A 23,280-nucleotide genomic window follows, 5' to 3' on the forward strand; every position below is an offset into this window, starting at 1 on the left:
CACTATCAACAAAACTGGAGTCAAAGAACAAGAGTGCTACTTCTGGAAGCTTTCTGATTTCAGTCTGTAGCCCTCCAACAGTGTGACTACCATTGAAGACTGAATACTATGGTCCTGAGGTTTCAAAATGAGGAGGTCGTAAGCTAACATCATGTTTCTCCCTGACTGCCTAAAATGCACCCATGAAAGTTTGGATGCAACATTGCACCTCAAATGCAGTCTTCAGACCCAGCCCATGCTGAATCAGTCTGAGCTGCGCACGGTGAGATCGACCGACGCTGACATTACTTACATGTGTGGTGAGACCTCGTAGAAGTTGACCCCACGGTATCGCTCCATGTGGTTCTTGGTATAGATCTCCAGGTCTTTGTAGGGGTTAACCGACACCAGCACTGAACCAATGTATGTCTAAGGAAAAGGAAACGTGAGGTCACATTACATGAAAATGATGGACTTTTACTACTACCACTTTGTTAGTAGGATCCTGAGTGTGTATTGTGTGATGAGAATCACACCATAGCTTTATCAGGGACACATAGACATCTTAACTGCATGTCTTACCCTGGGCAAGCATGCTGTGAGCTTTTAATTCAGAACTCAATGCCCAACATTATTTTTCCTTTGCCTGCTTGTGGACAGAGGTAAAAATAAATAATCTAAATAATCTCTGCATCATTCAGAGGTCTGTCCTCTTCCAAGTGCAACATAATACTGCTTTAAAAAAAGAAAAAAGAAAAAAGAAAAACAAACAAACCTCAGAGGTCCACACAAAAGAGAAACAAGGCTCATGGCTCACTGCTCTGTTTGACAGCAGTGAGGTCATTTTCACACAGTTACATCAGGCTTAGAATAAATATTTAAATAAGTAATATATTACAGGAACTCATAATTTAAAATGTAAATAAATCCTTATGAAGAGTGCTGGGACACAGGTCACTATCTTTATGATAGCAGTACACATGTCCATGCCCCCACGCCCACTCACATAGATAAGGTTCTCTTTGAAGCGTTTGCGTAGGTTCTCTATGAAGGCTGCCTCACTGGTGTAGTTCTCCAGCAGGACAAAGTCCTGCACGCCCACCCGGTCTCTGGCTGTCAGGGCCGACTCCATCATAGCCCGCACCCCGTCACTAGCCACCACCTACAGGAGCAGAGAAAAAGGGAGGAGGTGTGGTTAGTGAATGAACATACCGAAACAGAGTAACACTTCATAAACCACAATCTGCCAGTCCCACGCAAGGAGAAACAGAAACTCTACAGCACGCAAGCACGATCCATCTTCATTAGGGGAGGACTGAGAGGACTGAAGGGAAGCAGCAACCAAAAACACGAGGTAGAGCAGCACCAAGACACAATGACATTCCTCCTGAAACTCAAACGTGTTGCATCCAAAAGATTGTGTTTGTTTTATGGAAGTGCTGAATACTGCAGCATGCTGGCTGGCCTTGAAGCCACTCCTTGTGGCTCCATTTACTGAAGTCAATAAAACTCTTCATTCAGTAGTCTTTGATGTTTTCCTTGTACAACGGGGCTTGGCCTTCTGTGGCGTGCTGGCTAATCTTACTCACATTCAACAGATATTTATAGCTCACTGCTTATTATTAGAGATCCACTAACAATTTGTCATATTTCTAAAAGGTCTGATTTGCTGGTATGAATTTTGTTCAAATTCAGTTTTATGACACATTTTAAATAGTTATTAACTTCTACATTTTCTCTATATTGACAGCAGATTACAAGTCCTGCTAACACTCCCACTTGAATCTCAAAATGAGATGTTCCAGGTTACTGTGCAGATCTAAAAAAATAAAACAAAACAAGAAGCACTGGGAGAGCGCACACCTTCACCGAGCCAGCTCACTCTCTGGGCACGATTTACTTTGAAGCGGAGAGTATCGCATTTTCTATATATTGACTTTTGTACTTTTTAAAAGGTACTTTAAGAAATCTGCAGTGCAGTAAAAACAAGTGTGGGCTTTTATTATTTGCCCATTTTAATATACCCGACATCATTCTGAGTATGGCTATACCACATGTGTAACAATCAGGTCAGCGTTTATCACATTAGTTTCAATGTTTAGTAATGAATATCAAGCAAGATGTTTTTAAACACAAGTTAATCCTGTTATCCAAATAATAAGTATCTCTATATAGCATTACTGTCACGTAGACCTTAATCTATTGATCTTGCAGGAGAAGTCAGAGGTCAAATATAACAAGACATTTTAAATCTTTATACAGTACCTTCTATTTAGTATACACATCCAGAAATGCATACACTATTATATATTGTACATATATTTATTAGTTTCAGGTTGGCCATTCTTGTATTTTGCTCGTTTGTGTTGTTGTGTTTGCACATCTCTGTTGCTTGTGGGGCTCGCACACAAGAATTTCACTCGCATGTGCTGTGCCAGTGTGCCTGCACATGTGATGTGACAATAAAAGTGATTTGATTTGATTTGATTACACAGCACAGTTGTAAGAATCAGTTTCTAAGTTATAAGGCCTTTTGTTATTAGGTTGACCTAGTGGATGCAAGTTGGTGGATGCAAGCTAAATTTTAATGGATTGTTAACACGACCCCACTCTCCACCCATACAAAGTTTTATTCACAACTTTTCAAGCTATGGTGTTTACAGACAAAATGACACTCAAGCAAACACAAACAAAAAAAGGACCTCCATGGCAGAGGTAATAAAAAAAAAAAAAAAAAAAAAAGATTTCAGTACTGCAGTCTCTGACATTTCTGGTCTCTGATTAGCTCTCCAAAACAAACGAAGGAGTTATTATGTCAATTAATCCTTAATCTAACAGCTATTTTATGATTGATTTATTGTTTATTCCACAAAAAGTAAAATCAAGTGAATCAGTTTTTAAGTGTGACGTCTAAATATACGGTTTTCTTTGTGAAACAGTCAAAAATTATGTTTAAAAACATAATAATAATAATAATAATACAACATAAAGAGCAGCAAACATGTGGACACAGGTGCAGAATTCTAACCATTACAACCTCTAGGAGAAAATCCCAAGCCCCCCCTCACAGCTTGAAGCCTACAGCAGAAAACATTCAGGCCGATGCTGAGAAACACTGTTTGAAGTTTACAAGCCACTCACAGACCTCCAATTTATTCCAACACATGCTGCAAAACACAACCAAGTGTCTGCTTGTACATCATCCAGAACTTCCTGTAGAAAAGCTTCAAAGAGCTTCAACTACCCCTAAAGAATTAGAGAGAACGCCAGGAGCAGGGCTGTACAAAGTTATCACTCTAACCAAAGTGGGCAAAGTCACACCCAGGTTTCACATATTCAAAAACACGGAGGCTAACTTAAGAGTCAGACCTGAATTTAAATTGAACACTTACATGTTTAAGTTCATCAACGCCTTTGACCAGGAAGCCATTTTCTAAAATAGATGTTTGAGTTTTGCGCATAAGATTGCGAAAGTTACTGAGATCCATGTTTACTGAGTCGGACTGAAGCAAACTCTGAATAACTTCTTTCTTAGGGCAGAGGCAAAGGTGGCCAGTGCAAACGCAATGAGAGAACACACACACACGCACACACACACACACGCACACACACAGTACAGCAGGTGTTGTTGTTGTGTTATGTAGCACAGCAGTCTTCAGCCCCCAGGAGATCACAAAGAAGAACTGGAGACAGATAGGGAAGCTGAGGGTGGAGGGAGGAGAGGATATATTAATTAGTGCTAGGTGAGACCAGAGGGAAAAACACCGAGGAGAGAAACAAAACGAGGAGAGAGGAGATGAGAAATGCGAGGTTATGACTCCAGTCCTTCTCCATCACTCCATTTAAACTGTGAGGGAAAGTTAGCAATCCTCCCTGAAATTCCACACATTTCAACAACCCATTAAATCACTGCAGCACACACGCACACAGAGTTTGAATTTCACACAAGTATGCATTAATATGTTTGATCCCTGCTTTCAAAGCAGAGTGGTAATGTCCCAGGAGCTTCAGTCATGGGATGCTGGTGTGGACCTTGTTCCAAGTCTGTAAACACAAAAGTAGCACCACGCAGGTTTCTATAAATTAATAACATTGCCCGTTATGTGTATGCTCTTTAATTAAGTGAACCACCACTGCACTTTATCCTCACAGCCTTTCACAAAGTCTACGAGGCAGGCCGTTGTAGCCGATTCACTTAAGAAGTTTATGTTATGATGGTGACTCAAGCTTTCACCTCTTTTACTTCTCCGAGCTATTAAATATACGATTGGGCACATATCTGCTCATAACGACACCATGATGGCACAAATCCTGAGTGTACCATTACTATTGGATAATATAGCCAGACCTGCTCTGATGTTTGCCTGTATGGGTGTGTCCTAATATCTAAGGTCCTGCCCTTCTGTACAGATGTTTCTACTCAACAATTAGGCCGGAGAGGGGAGCTCCAGGGCCATATAGCCTTTTTGGTTTGCAGCTTGTGAGGTGTGTGTGTGTGTGTGTGTGTGTGTGTGTGTGTGTGTGTGTGTGTGTGTGTGTGTGTGTATATCAACTTTCAAAGTTGATAGAAGCTTGCCCGTCTCCTTTAGTTTAATAATTATTAAGAAAAACTATTTTGTTAGATCCCCGTGGACATTTTAGGGTAAGTAGCTCCCACTATCAAATTAATAAAAGCATCACGTTCACTTTAGCTTTTGTGTCTTTGTGCCTCACTATAGTAAATGCAGCTTTAAGGCAAATCAAACCTCAAGAGTGGAGAAAAGATGCCGACAGAACAACAACAGTGAGGGAAATAGTCAAATGAAAATGGATGTGTTTAAGCATGTAGGAAGGGAAGGAAAAGAGATACATATCCAATTTAGAGATATTTGTTAACTGCCATGTATAACATGATTAGATTACGTGTACTACATTGCTTTTCAATAAGCGTCAAGTTTCACCTCTCAAGTTCTGACTCAAAATTAGACTTCAAAATGAAGACCAGTTAGTCTAACAGCAAGACATCTTAGATCATAACAAACATTAAAATCCCAAATCAAGACCAACCTAAGTTTATTCTCAACTTAAGGGGCAGAGTCAAATCCCACCCCCAACCAACAGGTTTCAAGTTAAGGATATTAAAAAGGAACAAGTTAAATATAGTGGATCGTCTAAACTGAGCAAAGTTAAACCTTACGCACTTTTCTCATGTCTGAATGTGATGGTGTCCTGCGACTTTACTTGTGCTTGCCAATATGACAAAGTGCATCCATTTGATCTGATTTACACAACACTTTAATTTTCTTTGCAGAAGGTAAAGTCCATTAATGGATCAAGAAGTCATGATTCCAGGACAGGTCATGTGACTCCGGCCTACACCTCTGGGTATCATTGTGATTTATTGACACAACCATGTGTACATATGTGACCTTGTGAGTGTGGTAACTGGAACCTATACATCCCTGAGCTCTGGTGACCTATTGTTTGACACATGTGTTCAAAAAACAAAGAAACTGCAGCTGGGAGTGTGTGAGTGTGCATATATACTGTGGCATTCTCTGTTGTCAGTCATTGCTGAGTTGTTTTATGCTGCACTTCCCACCTGTAACGTCAAATAAGCGTGGTACTTTGAGTTCTCAGTTTGGGTTTTCTGGTAAAAAATAAAACTGTCTGATTGCTGTTATGATGAACAATTAACTTCTTAGTTTTCTTCATCCAAACACACTGCTGTTACTACAGCTGGAGACAAACTTCCTGCTTGGAGGATTTTTCCTGGGAAAGACTCAGCAGGCAGCGGGTGTTCAGACCAAACACAGGGGAATATTCCATGTGGGAATGGCTTAAATCACTGTTAAGAGCAGCAGTACTGACATTCATTTACATTAAAGGAGCCATGTTTCATTACAACAGCATCCAATAATTGTGATGCCTGGGACAGAAACCAGAGCCTTATTTCCTCACCTCTCCCCTCCTCTTCCTCCTCTATACATTGTCACCTCTCATTCACTTTCTGTCCTTGTTTTGGTCTCCCGTCCTCTCTCTCCATTACTTCATTGTTTCGCAACGCTTCATTCACTGTTTGGCTTTCCTGCTGCCGGGTAATGCTCCACACCGGACCTCCACCCGGTCTCAGGAACACACCAACTACGTGCCAACCCAGTTCCTACATGTCGTCATGTTTTCCAGAGCCTTTGCTGCAAAACAAGGTAGCCTGGAGCCAGGTTAGCAGGAGGGAACCTGGAGAGGTGCACCACTCTGCCAAGATGGTGCACCTCTGGTTGTTTGGCACTGCCAGAGGTGCACCATCTGGTCCACTGCTTCGGTGCAGACTTCATTATCTGAATATCTACTGGACGTTTGGTATAGACACTTAATACTTTCTGATGATACATTTTCCTTTGGTGATCCTGTTACTCTTACTCCAGCACCACCCCACAATGACACTGACATTTCAAGTATTCACCTGTTAGTGAGTTTCCATAAACAGACTGACATTAATGCTGTCTATTAATATATTTCTTGAACTATTAAACTTTTGCTATTATTACTACACATAGCATGTGCACCACTTACTTGATTTAAGGTAATCTACCTACAAGTATATTTTTAAAGCCATCCATATTGATACAGGTACAGTTTAATGTTCCGGGCCATAGCTGCTTGGACCTCTTAATTTGAATCCCAGTTCACCTACCAGTTTATGCTCTACTTTTCTAGTTTCTAGGTCACTTGGCACAAATTGGTATATCTGAGGGTTGTGGCAGGAAAGTCATCTGTTGTAAAAACAATCTGTGCCAAACTCAATATGCAGGTATATCCACAGTGGCAACACCTTCCAAATAAGCGAGTGGTGTAAAGACGTGTTTGTGTCTTTGCATTGAATGGATGCACCTTTCTAACCAAGCTTGCTGGCATTATCTGACAGGACAATGCTCCACCCTGTTGTCCCAATATGGTCACTTCTGGCTTAAATACAAACCAATAAGCTAATGTAGCTTCAAAAGGCATGATAAGGAAACAAATGGGTAAAACCATATTGGCTACACCCATCTTTTATATACAGTCTATGATGTGTGTGGACTGTCATAAACAAAACAAACAAAAGAAAATTCTAAAAGTTTCTAAAACATCCACTGTAAGGATTATCCTTATTAAAGGTATTCATTTCAGCCTATAATAATCCAGAATATCAGTATAGTTAAGGGTTGGTTTTTTTTTTTTTACTAACAAATTTCATTTCCTTTATTTTATCTTCTGTACCATCATTTGTATCACTGTCTTTTCTCAAATGACCAAAAGTAACCACATGTAAGAGAAGCAGAGAAAGGAGAAAGCAGAGGGGTTTGATCACTCAGGCAGCCTGTGAACAATAGCAGCTCTTTCCTTGACCTTTACATTGCTGCGGGCGCGCTCACAGAGCTCAGATGTCACTCTGTTTATGTAAACGTCATCTAACCAGCTGCTTTTAATGCACCGCGCAGTGCACGTCGTGGAAGTACAGATGGATGGTGAAGAGGATTTTAAGACAGCGAGACTTTTCAAACGCGAATTTGAAATAAGGCAAGTTTGAGTGTTTCTATCCAGTTGGCTTATGTGTGAGCAGCTTAATCACTGTTGATACAGTTGCAACAGCTTTCCACTTAGTGTTTGGTCCATTTAGTATCTGGTTGCCATGACAAAACATTTTGAAATGTTTCGTCATGGTAACCGTTAAAAAGTTGCCTGCAAATCCAGCTGTCAGAGATGTCTGATTACACCGATATTAACTATGTTTAACTCATCTCAACTTCTTAATCGGATCAGTAGTTACCTCTTTAGATTTAGGGGAAAAGGAAAGCATTCACCCAGTTTTTCAATGAAATCTAGTTTGCATACCCAAATGGTAACTCACAGAATTAGACCGAAATGAGTATAAAAATGTAGAAATGTAGCCTTGAAAAAAATCTAACACTGAACGGGTGGTTGGCAACCTGATGGATGTTATCAAATTTAAACATTTTTAAAAGCAGCCATAATTTCTTACTTCTAAATTTAACAACATTTAAAGCTTGAAAGCCTAGAGAATTCTGGCAAAAGTACTTTAAAAAAAAATCTCAAATGTCAGAAATTTTTTATTACTTGTCCTAAACAACAGTCAACACGTTAATAAAAAAAAAACAAATCAATAAAAATCTATAAGTTCTAAATGAGCACAAGTGTTAGATGCAGTTCTACAACAAACAGCTACTCAATTATCTGGATTATTTTGGATGACTCAATTAAAAGGAACCTTCCACTGTTTGAGTAACGCAGGTGTCGAACAGAATGGCCAAATCCAAGCAGCAGAGGCCCAGATCCACACTTCTTTGGTAACTATTCAGGGTCAAATTCATAAGCCTACATTCCCATAATGCACTCAAATGGCCTCTTTCATTCAAAATTAATACTTTAATACATTTGGAAACAGTGTTTTGTCAAGCTGAGATGAGTAAACTGGACTACTTGAGTAGGTTTCAGTGGAGCAACCCCTTAAAGATTTGAATTAAGACAAAACGTAAAGTTTTCATTTTGCAAGAACATGCCTTATTTCTTATATTAGATGACATCACTTACATGCAAAAATAGTTTTTACATGTAAAACAGAATAACTACACCATTCCTCACCGACACGTGTTAAAGGTATGCGTGTGATGTCTTTCTAATGTTTTTCATTCACAGAGCTACTAAACAAATCAGGATCAAAACACTTAAGCCAAATGGAGTCGAACATTTTCACATGCAAAAGATTCAGGTTAAATATGCAAAAAGAAGAAAGGGATAATAGAGGAGTGTAGCCGTCACTTCTGTTAGAGTAAAAAAACATCCGACTTGTGTTTTACATGATTTGTCGAAAGTTCTACAATGACAACCAAATGAGTGAGGCTCGGTGTGGTTCTGATGGAGTTTGCTACACACAGTTTATTTTGCCCTTTCCTACATTTTTACAGTATGAATCAGCTTTCTGGCACACATAGCCCACCTGTCCTTATCTGCTCTGCACTTGCTGCTGGAAACACGAGGGGCATGAAGTGAAGAAGAAGTACTCATTCACCTTTGTGTCAAAGGTGGTCGTGGATGTTGCTCTTGTTAAATCCTAGCAAGCCGTAATGATGCCATATACAACATCAGTGGCCAGGCAAGTTTTTTGGGATAACTGGCAGAGTACCGTCACAGTATCAACCAGACCAATGAGCCAGCTTGTAGGTAAAATAAGAGACGGAAAGGGATGGGACTAACTGAACTTTCAAAATAAGAGCGAGAGGACTTTCCACTGCACTAGCCAACAGATCGTAAGAATGAAATTAAAACACAGGTACATTTTTCAGTCTTATTCTTTCACTGTAATTTGAAGATGTGGATATAAACCAAGGGGAGGTGAGGTAGACCCTGTGTCAACACAAGCCTGTGCAGGTAAAACTCAAAACAACATTTCCCCACTGCTCACCTGTAAAGGCTCCAAGCTTATTAAAGTTTTGATTGCTATCACCATGGTGACGAATGCAGGCTTGTCAGGGCTCTTTTTTAAATTTCCATTTAAGAGACAGTGAGTGAGATCAGAGAGCAGTCAGACAGGTGTAGCAGGCTAGTGACAGTCTACTGCAGGTTGCTAAAATGAAGCTGCCCACCTGATGATATGTGGGCCAAAGCACAAGTCCAGAGCATTTTTTTCTTTGCTACTCTGCATAACACTTTCTGTCATACTCATGTCACATCTTCCAAACCCATTACTATTAGCTCCAGTTATGGCTTTCCACAGCTCTCCATGACCTGTGATCTTTCCGGAGCAGGCAGAGACCCAGTGTAAGGACAACATTTTCCACTTAATTCTCTATTTTCTACCATTTTGTGACCAAGTTACAAACTTATTCCTGTGTAGGCTGCAATACTGCTGTGCAGCACTGCTAAAAAATTAAAGTTGAAGTTTGTGTTTCATGTAGAGTTAAAGAAAGCATATGTTCTCATGTCATATCCAAAGAAGAAACTCAAATACCCAAAACTAATTAACAAGACCTCTCACATTAATTCATTTGGGTTCCTGATTCTTCCTCTGTAAATTAAACTAGGCACATACGGTCCTCTCCTACTTGGAGGTTAACCCTGAAACTCTGCATATCAACTTTAACCTCCTAAGACCCGAACTCTTCCATGGCATGCATTTTTAATTTATCTTTGATATTTGGGCTGATTGGGACCTAATGAATGTAGAAATAAAGAATTACCAGATTATTTTTTTTTACCTAATTTTTGTTTCTAAGAAAAATGAGAGCCACATATGAGCATATTTGTTTAAAATTTCGATAGAACGGTTGCAGTATAATGTCCTCGTAAGTGGATATCAGGCCCTTGTAGAGCAAGATTGAGTATTTTGGTCTAAATAACCCAAAATGTCCACATGTGTGGACGCCAGGTCCTAGGAGGTTAAAGTTCCTTTTGTCATGATTTACAACCCATCGGTCAGTCAGTGTATGACAATGAGGTAATTCTAACTTACTATATTACAGCGATCCTCCATTGAGAAACAGCTCAGGTTTTAAGCCATTAGATTTGCAATTCAGAATCTTTCTGAAGCAAGTGAGACCAGTCCTACATAAACAATTTCTTGAACTAAGATCAGATGCACTGCAGGCAACAATGATTGTGTCAGGAATCTCTGAGTGCATTGCACTATCCTGACATCTAATTGTACACACGGTGCTATAACAGAGAAGGCTGGAGAAATACACAAATCTTTATAGAGGTATATGCCTAAATACAGCAGTTCCCTTAAAGACTTAGTGTCAGCTCATTCTATAACTCAGAGAAGATCCACCACATTGTACAGACAAGGTACTTCAGTGTCATTCATTAACATGTTACCTCATAGTTTCAATGAAGCAAAAGAATGCCACCCAGCCACACAACACCACCATGCGAGAGCCTCGCCCTGGGGCAGTGCAAACACACAAACAATGCTAAGGACACACCTTTACCGATATCAAATAGACCTGACGTGGATATGACAAATACAGAGTTGAGATGTGAGAGGATGCAGATCAACGAGGAGAAACAGAGAGAGCATGAAGTCTGCAAAAGAACTGTCCTACCTCATTGCTGAGGGATTTCGCTCTCACCTGTGTCCTTCAAGTTCACACTATTACCCAAGCCAAAGCTAGTCCCCAAAAACTTCCACACTAACTTCATCTGACCACAATGAAATCTAACAGCCTTTAATGTAAATCTACATGTCAAAACATCGCCACTTCTCAGGCAAGAAAAAAAAAAAAACATTTTCAGAGAACTTTTTTCAGGATGAAGGATGTGTCCCTTACCAGAGGTCTGTACTTCATTGCTCCTGCACTGCTCTCGACTGGTTGTGGACAGGGTGTCCCCCCCTCCGCAATCCTTTTTCTCACCACTCCAATACGAATGTGGGCTCCAGCGCCGCGTCACAACCACTATTTAGCTGAGAGTTTGTTTTTAGAAGCTCTCCCCTCCATTCTGAGAGCCAGCTGCCATAGCTTCTCCTCTTACTGCTGCTCGCACACGCTTGACGCACACCTCATTCTGTCCTCTCTCACTCGCCACTCATTTGTACACTTTTCTTCTCCCCCCTCCCCTTCAGAAGAAACAGTCCCTGTGCTGGGTGACACACAACACCCCACATTTGCTCCCACTCTATGTACTTTTTTGTCCCGGTCACTTTCTCTGTAATCCACTACATACTATTACTTGTTTGGTCTTTCTCCATTAAAAAGAAGAGAGCCCACACATGCCTCATCCAATGCGCACACACACACACACACACACACACACACCTGGCCCGAACCACCCCTGGAGAGAAAAAAGGATCCGAAAGGAAAAATGTGTCCTGCTGCCAAATGGGTAAGAAGTGTTTGTGTGCATCAGAGCAAAATACTGTAAACTCTTTAGTAGTAACTGCCCATAAATAATTATCTAGTTGAGCTTCCTATTCCTTCCCCCTCCTCCCGTCTTTTCTCATCCTTCACTTCCTGCTGTCCTCCACTCTCAGATTTACAGGCCGAAATGGAAACCAGACAGACTGCCAGAAATATGGCTCGTGACCCCCACTGCATCGAGCTGACACACACACACACACACACAATGATACATGCATGCATGCACGCACAAGGACTTACCATCATTAGCCCAATGTCATTATAGGCTGGGTGATTACTTCAGACCAGAGCTGTGTGTTTGTGTAGGTGTGTGTGTGTGTGTGTGTGTGTGTGTGTGTGTGTGTGTGTGTGTGTGTGTGTGTGTGTGTGTATACACACATACAAACACATACACAGCCTACAGATCAAAGGCCTCAGCAGTTTAATGCATCTGCTTGTTAACACTAACAACAACTGACACGTTACAAGCAGCAGGCGTGTGTTGCTGAGAACAAGTTTCCACTGCACTCACTGGACTCAGAAACGCATACTGGACAGTTTGAAGGTCAAAAAAGATGTGAGTTTTCAATTACAGCCTAACAGATACAGGATTTTTGAGGCCGATACTGATTTTCCCAGAGTAAAAAAATCCCTGTTTGTATATACAATTATGTCCCCACAGTATGTTAGAGTTATAACGTAAAGAAAAAAAATGATGGCGGTCCTAATGACTCTCCAACACAGTCGGCTCAGCTGTATGCTCCTCTAGGGCTGCTCAATTAATCGAATTTTAATCACGATTACGATCTGGGCTTTCAACGATCAGTAAAAATGGCTGAGCCGATTATTAGCCCCTCCCTCATGCTTTACTCTCGCGCTGCTCCGTGTGGTAAATCAAGCGCACCGCTCTCCATTTCGAACACGCGTCACAACAATTAAGAGGACCCGAGGGAAGCTCGGAAAGCTAAGCAGAAGTTATTTGGAGAGGAGAGGTAAAAAAAAAAAAAAAAAACTTCAGTGGTGTGGAAACATTATGGGTTCGCGGAGTCAGACGTGGATCAAGTAGACACAGTGTGTAAACTTTGCTATGGTGTAGTAGCTGCACCACAGAGCAACACTGCAAAGTTCACTAAACATAGATGTTTACATTTTTCATTTATTTCTTATATTGCAAACATTTGCACTGTTATCAGTATTTGCACCCTGTTTTATATTATTTTTTAAAGTCATTATTCAATACATTGTTATTGTTAACCCTTTAAAGCCGGTCAGAGCAGCATGCTCTGTTTTGTGTAACTATTTTTAAATCCCTGTAGAACCTGAACCACGTAAGCTAGTGCAATAATTTGTTTTGCATATGAAACCAGAGGAGTTGTACTTACATCTTATGCCATCAGCTTGTCCTAGGTCACAGTTTCCTTCCACATATAGCTTTGCAAAAATTGCATAAAAAGCGCTTGCAGGAACAAAAACATAATATTCCAGAAACACGCTTTGCCGATCCGATCAGCTGTTCGTAACACTTCCCACATTGAAAAAGACGTCAACGTGAACTATTGCATTTCCTGCCCGAAACCGGAAGTGACATCATTTTCGCGGAAAATGTAGTTTTTTACTTGTAGGCCTTAAAAGCCTATACTAGTGTTGTTATAAGTCATGTTTGACTTTTCTGAATAGTTGCTGGGATGCTTAGAACTCGAATTGCACTGCTGGAAATAGTTTATTTTGATGCATATGCTGTTTTCTTTGCAAATTTGCATCATAGGATTGTTTTTTTGTTTTTCCTGCAGTATATAAAAATTGCTGTATCTCCAAAATAAAACTATGAAGACACTCAAAATAAATTTCCTGTTGTTGTAAACTATTTTTTGCAACTTTTTTGTATTTAAAGTTTTGAGGGATAAACTTCTTAAATTTCTCCAAGTAGAAATATATGTAAAAAACAAAACAAAAGCGATTTTCAATTTTTTTGTAGTTTATTGCACTTGTTTGCAATTAATGTAGTTACTATGGACTTAATGCATACATATTATTAAAATATGGGCTATAACAGTTGTATTGATGTATAGCAACTCGAAATGCTCCCACAAATGGCACTACAGCATGTAAAAAAATAATATAAGCTCTGGCGGACTTGGTTCTATAGTAGGTCTTAAAGGCTTAAATAAATATCGTCAAATAATCGTGATCTCAATTTCAGTGAAAATAATCGTGATTATCATTTTTGCCATAATCGAGCAGCCCTATGCTCCTCTGCTGCACACAGTGCTGAAGAACCGAGGTCTGCAATCTGTTATTTAAAAAAAAAAAAACAATTACATGTTTGCAGAACAAATCCCTTGACACAGATATATATATATATATATATTATATATATATAATGTATATGTATGGTGTATATATATATATATATACACACACACACACATATTATATATAATATATATAGATATATAGAATATATATAATATGTGTATATATATATATGTGTATATATATATATATATAATATGTGTATGTGTGTGTGTATATATAATATATCTAGAGTATAGCACATACACACCCACACATATTATACAACACACATAACACTATATATATATAATATATATCTATATTATAATATATATATAGAAAGGGGTGCAACGATACACAAAATTCACGGTTCGGTTCGGTTCAATACTTTGGTGTCACGGTTCGATATTTTTTCGATACAAAAAAAATGTTCATGCCTTTTTAATTTGTCATTTATTAAAATTATAAATATATATTTTAACTCAAAAGTACAGTTTTTAAATTTAACCCTAACCCTTGTGCGTGTTTTTTATTTTGACAGCGAATGCGCACCTGCGGACCACTTATGTGCAGCCCTGGTTATTTAGCTTGTCATATTGCAGCCACAGAAATTATTTTGTCCATGAAACCATAAAGCTGCACTTTCTTTTTGCCTTATAGTCTGATTTGTCATAACTTCTCCGTTTTGTGGTAAGCTTTTCTTTGGCTGTCACTTCTTCACCCTGACCTGTCTTATTTGGCTCAGCAGAACTAAAATATATATATCCTGCTGCTTTTACACACGCACTCACATAAGCTCAGCGATTCTCTGCGCGATCAACCTCTCACATGTTTAAGCTTGCTGCGGGAGATTTCACTTGTCATGTTTGCATAGTAAGCTAACGATTAATAAGACGATGTCAGAGGAATTGGTGCACAAATTATCATCACTCACAGATCAGTGCTGTCGCTCTCTATACACAGTTCGCATGATTGCAAAGTGAAAGCAAAAAAACAAGCGCAAATTCAAACGCGATTTCAATATGTCACATATTGACAGTGGCTCACAGATGCCAATGACAGAATTACCCAGCTACATTTCTGAAAGAATGCAAAAGCATTGACATATATTTTTCCTTCCTACAATAGCCCGACGGGCAGGGCAGAGATAGATTTTGGTAGCCCGACTGAAAAAAATCGCTAGCTCCAGGACGTCGGGCTAGCGATATTGCAAGCCCTGTATCTGATTGAGGAATCACTCATCTTTGTAAAAGAGAGTTTATTACAGAGAAATGGCTCTTTCCAAAATAAAAGCTATACTATCCGCTTCTTCTGGGCTATATTCTCAGTAGCATAAGGAGAATCATGTGCTAACAGCTGTCTAAATGACTCGGCTAAAGTTAGTAGCATGCTTGTTGTTTTGGTCTTTGCACTAGGATGATGTCGGCGTAAATGTGCAGTCATATTCATTGTGTTCCCACTAGTGCTTTCAGGTTAATCTCGTTGAAATGACCTTAACGCCACAACACGGCAAATCTCCGTTAACGAGCTACCGCCGATCGCCCGTGTGTGGGGCTAGACGGCCAACACGTTAACGAGCTAACTGCGCTAACACACTAGTTCCCACCCATGTAATTGAGCATTGCATGGCACATCCAACATACTGTTTTACTTTAGTCCATGACTCGCTTACCTTCAGGGTCATACGTCACATGAAAACCAAAATAATTCCAAACGCCAGATCTGAATGAGGGTGGGGGAGGTCCATGTGTCTTGCTAGCTTGCCCTGCGCTCTTCCTTCTGACTATGCTGTCTGTGTTGAGCGCTCAGTGGATCTGCGCTCGACAGTGCAGCCTAGGCGGAGTAGTCGAACGCAGATTCACTGAGCGCTCAACACAGACAGCATCGTCGGAAGGAAAGTTGATAAAATAAATTACAAATGTTGTATTGTTCGATACATATGCGTACCGAACCGAAAGCACTGTATCGAACGGTTCAATATCGATACGAATATCGTTGCACCCCTAATATATATATATATATATATATAAGCCCATAAACTACAGCTTGAAGAAAGAATTAGAGCTTGCTAGTTCTGTCCATTACATGTCTTCTCTAAGTCTGACTCAGCTATCTTTGAGCTACCTACACACATCTCAGAGGTTTCTTCTTTCCCCCAGTTTCAGAAATCTGTGCAGCCGTCACTTCTCATATTCTACATTCACCTCAGTGAGCTTAGGTGAAGTCTTGGCTGAGGTCATTCTATTCATGCCTCTAATTACTTTTGCTTGAAGCTCTTAAAGACAGAAAACTGAAATTTTGTAAATGTTTCAGTTAGCACAATGACTCTTTTCAGGGACAGCAGAACAAGTTTCATTTACTATTATAGTACTGAACATCAGTAGACACTGTCATAATATGTACACACATATATATATGAAAAGAAATAAAAAACTGTTAAGTGATTGGTAGCGTGAGGGGTCTAACCAGCACGTCTTATCAAAGAGTACTCCAGTGATAAAAGTAGAAAAAAACAGAATACTTCTTGCATATACTTGCTGTCTTTCAGACCGCCCTCTACTGGTCACCTCCATTTAATTTACATTAAACTAGTAGGTTCTCTGCAAATGCAGGCTTTAAACAAATGCTTAGGTAGTAGTGTCTGTGTCAGAAATTACACAATGCACACTTCATCTGATGCCTCTCTCACTCTCCCCCTCCCTCTTGCTTCATTGCCAGTATAATCAAAGCCTGTACTGCAGGAATCTGAGTAATGTTTTCCAGACGTGGTCCTTCGCTCTCTTACTAGTGTAAGAACACAGCGGACAGTCAGCAGGACACAGGCACCGATGTGACAGAAGATGCCAAATATCTGGATGGATTTACTCATCTTACTCCTAAGCTCTAATGTTTGTGGTTCACATTTTCTTTTGGCAAGTGCTGGGAGAGTAGAGGTGTGCGCCTCTGCTTGTGTGTGTGTTTGTGTGTGTGCTTCTGCAGGCTCATGCTGAGGCAGCATATTTAGAAGGAGCTGGAAGGAGGAGGGGCTGTATCTCACCACCAGTGTCTTGCTCAGCTGTCACACATTTAACTCTTCGCCATCCAAACCATTTTCCCCACTTCACTTGAAGTTCTAGTTAAGTGGACCCTGCATGGCCCGGCGGAGGATTCGTAAACACCAAAGGCCGGGGAAAAAAATATGCACTTCATAGAATGTTATCAGTGCAGCAGATGGGACGTACTGCCTGACAATAGCATCCTGCTCTCACTACATCACCACCATATCCAGGCTGTCCTTTATGGCTCTGGAGCTATAAATGATGTGGTATAAAAGGACTATGAAGAACATAAAGCCATGGAGACAATACAAACAGTGTGTTATACCTGCTATTGGGCTACTCAGTTACAGCCTCTGTGCCCATCACAACTGTAATTGCCACCAGCATATAGCATAAGGCCATCATTTGATATTTTTTTACTTTGCAGCACTGTAGTCATACCGTCCAGCTCTCATGTCACCGGTTACAGTTAATCATTACAGGGTTATTCAATAAAAGCATGTATTTATCTGTGGGGATTTTCTTTCTTATTGCTAGGGGAATATTGCACATGGTGTTGTTTAGACCGAAAGAGTTTAAAAACAACTGAAATCCCACCGACTGCTTTCAGGGAAATGCGTGTGAGCTCGACTCCGTGGGAAACCAGAAATGGGAACTTGACTTTCCCCTCAATTACCCTCTCTCTCTCAGCCACCCACCCCCCAATCAAATTCTTTTCCCTCTCTCACTTCCTCTTCAAAGTTTCAGGATTATGTGGGGCATACAAACACACACATATATATATATATATATATATATATATATATATATATATATATATATATATATATATATATATATATTCATTCGGTAGGCATATGTATCGAACAATACAAAATTTTTAATTTATTTTATCAACTTTCCTTCTGCAGATGCTGTCTGTGTTGAGCGCTCAGTGGATCTGCGCTCGACAGTGCAGCCTAGGCGGAGTAGTCGAACGCAGATTCACTGAGCGCAGGGCAAGCTAGCCAGACAGAAGCTAAGCTCTCCTTGCAACATGGCAAATTGAACCTCCCCCACCCTCATTCAGATGTGGCGTTTGGAACTATTTTGGTTTTCATGTGACATATGACCCTGAAGGTAAGCGCGTCATGGACTAAAGTAAAACAGTATGTTGGATGTGGCACACAATGCTCAATTGGTGGGAACTAGTGCGTTAGCACAGTTAGCTCGTTAACGTGTTGGCCGTCCAGCCCCACGCACAGGGCGATCTGCGGTAGCTCGTTAACGGAGATTTGCCGTGTTGTGGCGTTAACGTCATTTCAACGAGATCAACCTGAAAGCACTAGTGGGAACACAACGAATATGATTGCACATTTACTCCGATATCATCCTAGTGCAAAGACAATTGGAAGCAGACAAAAACAACAAGCATGCATGCTACAAACTTTACCTGAGTTATTTAGACAGCCGTTAGCACATGATTGTCCTTATGGGGACTTGATATGTTTAATATGCTGCTGAGAATATAGCCCAGAAGACACGTATAGTATAGCTTTTATTTTGGAAAAAGCCATTTCTCTGTAATAAACTCTCTTTTCCAAAGATGAGTGATTCCTCGATCAGATAGATTTTTTTTATTACTTTGTTGTTTCAGCAACATTAAATTTAAAAACTGTACTTTTGAGTTAAAATATATATTTATAATTTTAATAAATGACAAATTAAAAAGGCATGAACATTTTTTTTTGTATCGAAAAAATATCGAACCGTGACACCAAAGTATCGAACCGAACCGTGAATTTTGTGCATCGTTGCACCCCTAATATATATATATATATATAAAAACAACCGCTACCACACAGGACTAACTCCATGTGTTTGATTCAGACTGAATCAAACACATGGAGTTATCACAGTGTGAGAACTCACACTGTGATACGTATGTACCATGCACTTCTTTAAAAAGAAATTGCATATGCTCTATTACCATACTAATGATCAATATGCTATATGTGCCAAATATGCACACTGTGTTCAGCCAATCATAAGCCTAATCATGTTTTGATACTAAATAATATAAAAGGAGAAATATGGTGAAGAGAAAGTGATAATTAAAACAAGATAACTTCTACAGTTTTTAATCTGATTATGGCTCTTATTCCACGTCAGTGCAGTGTGAAAGCCTCTGCAGCATTTTGCAGGAAGTTATGGTCACACTAGTTACTGTCCCCTCCTGCTTCAGTCTGTTGTTGCCACTGTGTATGTGTGTGAAAAGGAGAGGTATGGAGCTGAAGACAGCTGGCCAAGTTCCAACACAAGGTTTCCAAAAAAAGTATTAATATCTCTTTTAAAAAGACATTGCAGATGGACAGAGTTGTCATTTCTGTCTGGAAACCTCAAGTTCAAAATTTGGGGCATCTTGTTCATTTGAAAGCAGATGGCATGAATCGGAAATGGACTTCACCGAGCTGAGGACACTGCACAATCATAAAGTAGTGCCCTGGTAATCATAAGATAGCCGTGGCCCACGCCTGGCTATCTGGCTTTATCATCCATTTGTCTTGTATTGTCACCATAATTAAGTCAGCAATATACTGTATTAAAAAGAATTGAAGATAGTGTTTAGTGGGGTTATAAATGATAAGTATAAACTGACTTCATTACAGTTTGTCTTCATTTTACAATCAGAGCTTCCCCTTTCTTGGAGATTAGAAAGAATGCAGGTTTAAGGCTCTTCCAGAGGCTGTGTCCATACAGTCAATGGCTATAGCAGACCAACATTATTTTTTTAGTACAAATGTAACACTTGCTCTCATGTAATTTTACATAAAGACAACTTCATTGAATTCCACAGAGTAAAGCTGTGGACTGGAAGCAACGTGACATCCAGAGACCATAGAAAATGAATGACACTCCACAGATTCAAGCATCTATCACACACAATCACACTTCATTTGTTTATTTAAAGCTTGCCTGTGGAGTTTTGGCCAGTGTTTCTTGCGTTTTACGTTGTTTGCATAGTGCACATAAAGGATGCAGATGGTGTGCAAGCAAGCACGCATCCTGCTGTCTAAGAATCTAAAGTCGTTGTGAATAACAAACCAAGAAGTATTTTGACATACAGTAAATATAACTGAGCACTTCAAATCTGTAGTATCAGCTTCGGTGAGCTCATAATGATTGTCACAGTTTTAAGATTCCTCCCAAGCTTTCAGGATCATTTCTTTATCAGCGCCCCACCGTTGCATCATGATGAGCACACCCTTGATGAAAGGGTTGCATAGTTCAATTTCAGCCTGTGCTCTAAAAGTTTCATCATAATGACACATCTCAGGAATTGAACATGTTGATATATATGACGTGACTAGATCAGCAAAACAGCTTGGGATTGGCCCTTGCTGTTAAATAGCACCATAAACCAAAACCAGCTTTAGTGCCAGAAAGATTAGACTGGGCCTGAACGATAAGGGTTACGAAACAGACCATTAAAGCTTGAACTGAGACAAGATAAAGAAATAAAACAAATGGATGCGACTGAAACACGCACTCTACATTAATGTTCTTTTATATGTACAATCCGTATGCCCTTATAAATTCCCCACTCATGTCCATTATAATTACCTCCAGATTTAAATTACATGTAAGGAAGCGCTGTCAGTGTAAGTACTGATGAAAAAGTAGGGAAGAGAATTATCATTACTAAAGCCAAGTGTAAAGACGTGTTATTTCAGTGCATCCTCGGCGTTAAAAATCACCGCGCACACACAGCAAGTCCATTCACTGGCTCCTTCTGTGGACTGTAGCTTTCAGTCGGGCCTGGTTTTCCTCCACAAGTTCTTCCAACATAACAAAGCTGTTCGTGTAATCAGTGCTAATACAAGTCATCACAATAGTTTGAACAATAAATATTGCATGAACTCTTGGACTTCCTTTGCTGTGGAGTGAATAGGAGTGTGAGTCAAAAGCCAGAGGAGGATCAGACCCTGGTTTACTGGCTACAAATCATAAAGAAAATCTAAAGCTGCTCCCTGTGCTCCATTGGACCATTAAATTCCTGCTTCAAGTCTCTGTAAATCTGTGTGTTGCTGCCCAACCAAGACATCAATACTAACAAGATCCTAACATTAGACAGTCATTCCACTACCCTCTCATGCTCTCAACATTTCACTTTCTCTCTTTCACTCTCTCTCCTTCATACTTCCTCCCACTTCTCATAAACCTTCTTCATACGTCATACTCTACTTACACTTTCTGTTCTGAATAATGATGTAAAATCATCAGCCTTTGAGGTAATTTTAACACCAACATTTATTCTTCTTCCCATTTCTCATATAATATAAATAGCAGGTCAACAGCACAAACAGCTTGTATGTCCCTTTAGATACTCAGTTAAGAAATATATGCTGTGGATGGATTTCCTCACTTTCTCTCATACAGTTAGAACGATGGATGGATTATATTAAACACGGAAAAAGTTTCAAATAATAACTTCAAGTGATCACAGAGCAAAACTTCAACCTGCACTAAACCCTCTCTTTCAGACTTTTTTTCAGTTCTATTTCAGTTCTATGATGCCACAGAGGAAATTTCTCTAATAAGGTCATCTCAGACCTTATCTCGAGAAATACAACTATAATTCTTTATTCCAGCTCCATAAGATGGAGGGATGGTAGTGAGGGACCCAGGGCTAGTAAAGGAGACAAGAGAACAAGCAGAGTAAGACACACAAAATAAAGAAAAAAAGGAGAGAAAAAATAAATGGCAGTGCTGGGCGGCCCTGATGTCAGAGTGAAAGAATGCAGGCCAAGTGGGCGGCAAACAAGAGTCGGGAAACGGAGAGGAGAGGGCATATATGAGAGAGAGAGCGAGAGAGAGAGAGAGCGAGAGAGAGAGAGAGCGAGAGAGACAGGAAGTTGGTGACAGATGGTGAAAGTGTTGTACTAAAGAGGAATTAAGACATTAAACTACTGTGTGTGTGTGTGTGTGTGTGTGTGTGTGTGTGTGTGTGTGTGTGTGTGTGTGTGTGTTTTCTGACATAACCGGTGGTCTGTCAGTTTATGGTGGCCTAACACGATATTAACACAAGGGGGAATCCCAGGGTTCAGATACACTCAGACACTTCCTGTTTCTCTCTCTGCCACCTACTTAATGTGACTCTCTCACTGGCCTGACTCCTCCGGGTTAAGTGAATCACCACAGTGGGTGTGTTGGTGTGTGTGTGTCCATGTGCACTAGACCATAGCACAGCATAAGTGTGATGTTGCCAGTAAGATCAGGTGTGAAACCACGTGACAAAAGATGAGCCGCATGCTTCAAATTAGGTTCATAAAAACTGCAGGCCAGTTTGCACCCACCAAATATCGGGACACTCCCTGCCCTTCACACACATACACACCCAACACTTCCACTGTAGCAGCACTTTGGTCATGCTGGCATTTCCTAGATTGTCTAGCATCCTCCACAAAGCCATAATCCTAGACTGAGCTAAGCTGGCAGCCAAGTTTTGCAGAGATGGTTTCTGTGTGAATGGAGGGAGGCAGTTTGTTCATCTAAGCCACTACTACCTAAGGTTCCAGCTCTTCAACTACATTTTCAGACTGAAGAGAACTTCTGGGAGGCGGCTCTCTAACCGTAAAACACTACCCTAAATTAACACCCTATTTTAAACTGTTTTTACAGCTGGTGATGTTGATGTGATACAGGCCCAGCAGGGGTCAATGGGTGTGACACTTCACAACAAGTCTGCCAGCATGCACTGAAATGCAGAAGGGCTTCCATGTAGCCATATATGCTTCTGTGCTTTCATAAAGACTCCCCAAAAAAATCTATTCTGGAAAAAAAAAAAAAAATCAATTAACGCAGTGTGGCTTTCCATTCAATAACACCCAGTGTTGTGCATAACAGAAGAGGTCAAGCTGACTGGCATCTCATTAACACAGGTCATATAGTAGATTCTTAGCTTTAGCATTACAGATCAATAGTTATGAAGTATGCAATGTCTTCAAAATTTCTTTGCTTTGACAAACTTAACAGAAACTTGATTTCAATATCTTACTCGATCCTTGATATTGTACACTATGTATACCACTGTATACCCATGCAGCCAACATATG

The 23,280-nt window shown here is 40.0% G+C and overlaps 1 protein-coding gene across 4 annotated transcripts in view; it reads right to left on the reverse strand.

Moving 5' to 3' along the window:
• The window catches only part of LOC120729737 (unconventional myosin-Ic-like), a 61,869-nt gene that overhangs the window by 19,874 nt on the left and 18,715 nt on the right, over positions 1-23,280 (reverse strand). For 3 of the 4 annotated variants that reach the window (XM_040025586.1, XM_040025577.1, XM_040025606.1), the window contains 2 exons: positions 986-1,141; positions 293-408 (listed from right to left, as the gene is read on the reverse strand). In XM_040025586.1, the coding sequence (XP_039881520.1) occupies positions 293-408; positions 986-1,141 (272 nt within the window). Of the gene's footprint in view, positions 1-292; positions 409-985; positions 1,142-11,285; positions 12,164-23,280 lie in introns of those variants that run through there. The other variant, XM_040025595.1, reaches the window with a different exon arrangement.

Source organism: Simochromis diagramma, unplaced genomic scaffold (assembly GCF_900408965.1).
Source record: "Simochromis diagramma unplaced genomic scaffold, fSimDia1.1 OVJJ01000348.1, whole genome shotgun sequence".
Lineage (NCBI taxonomy): Eukaryota > Metazoa > Chordata > Actinopteri > Cichliformes > Cichlidae > Simochromis > Simochromis diagramma.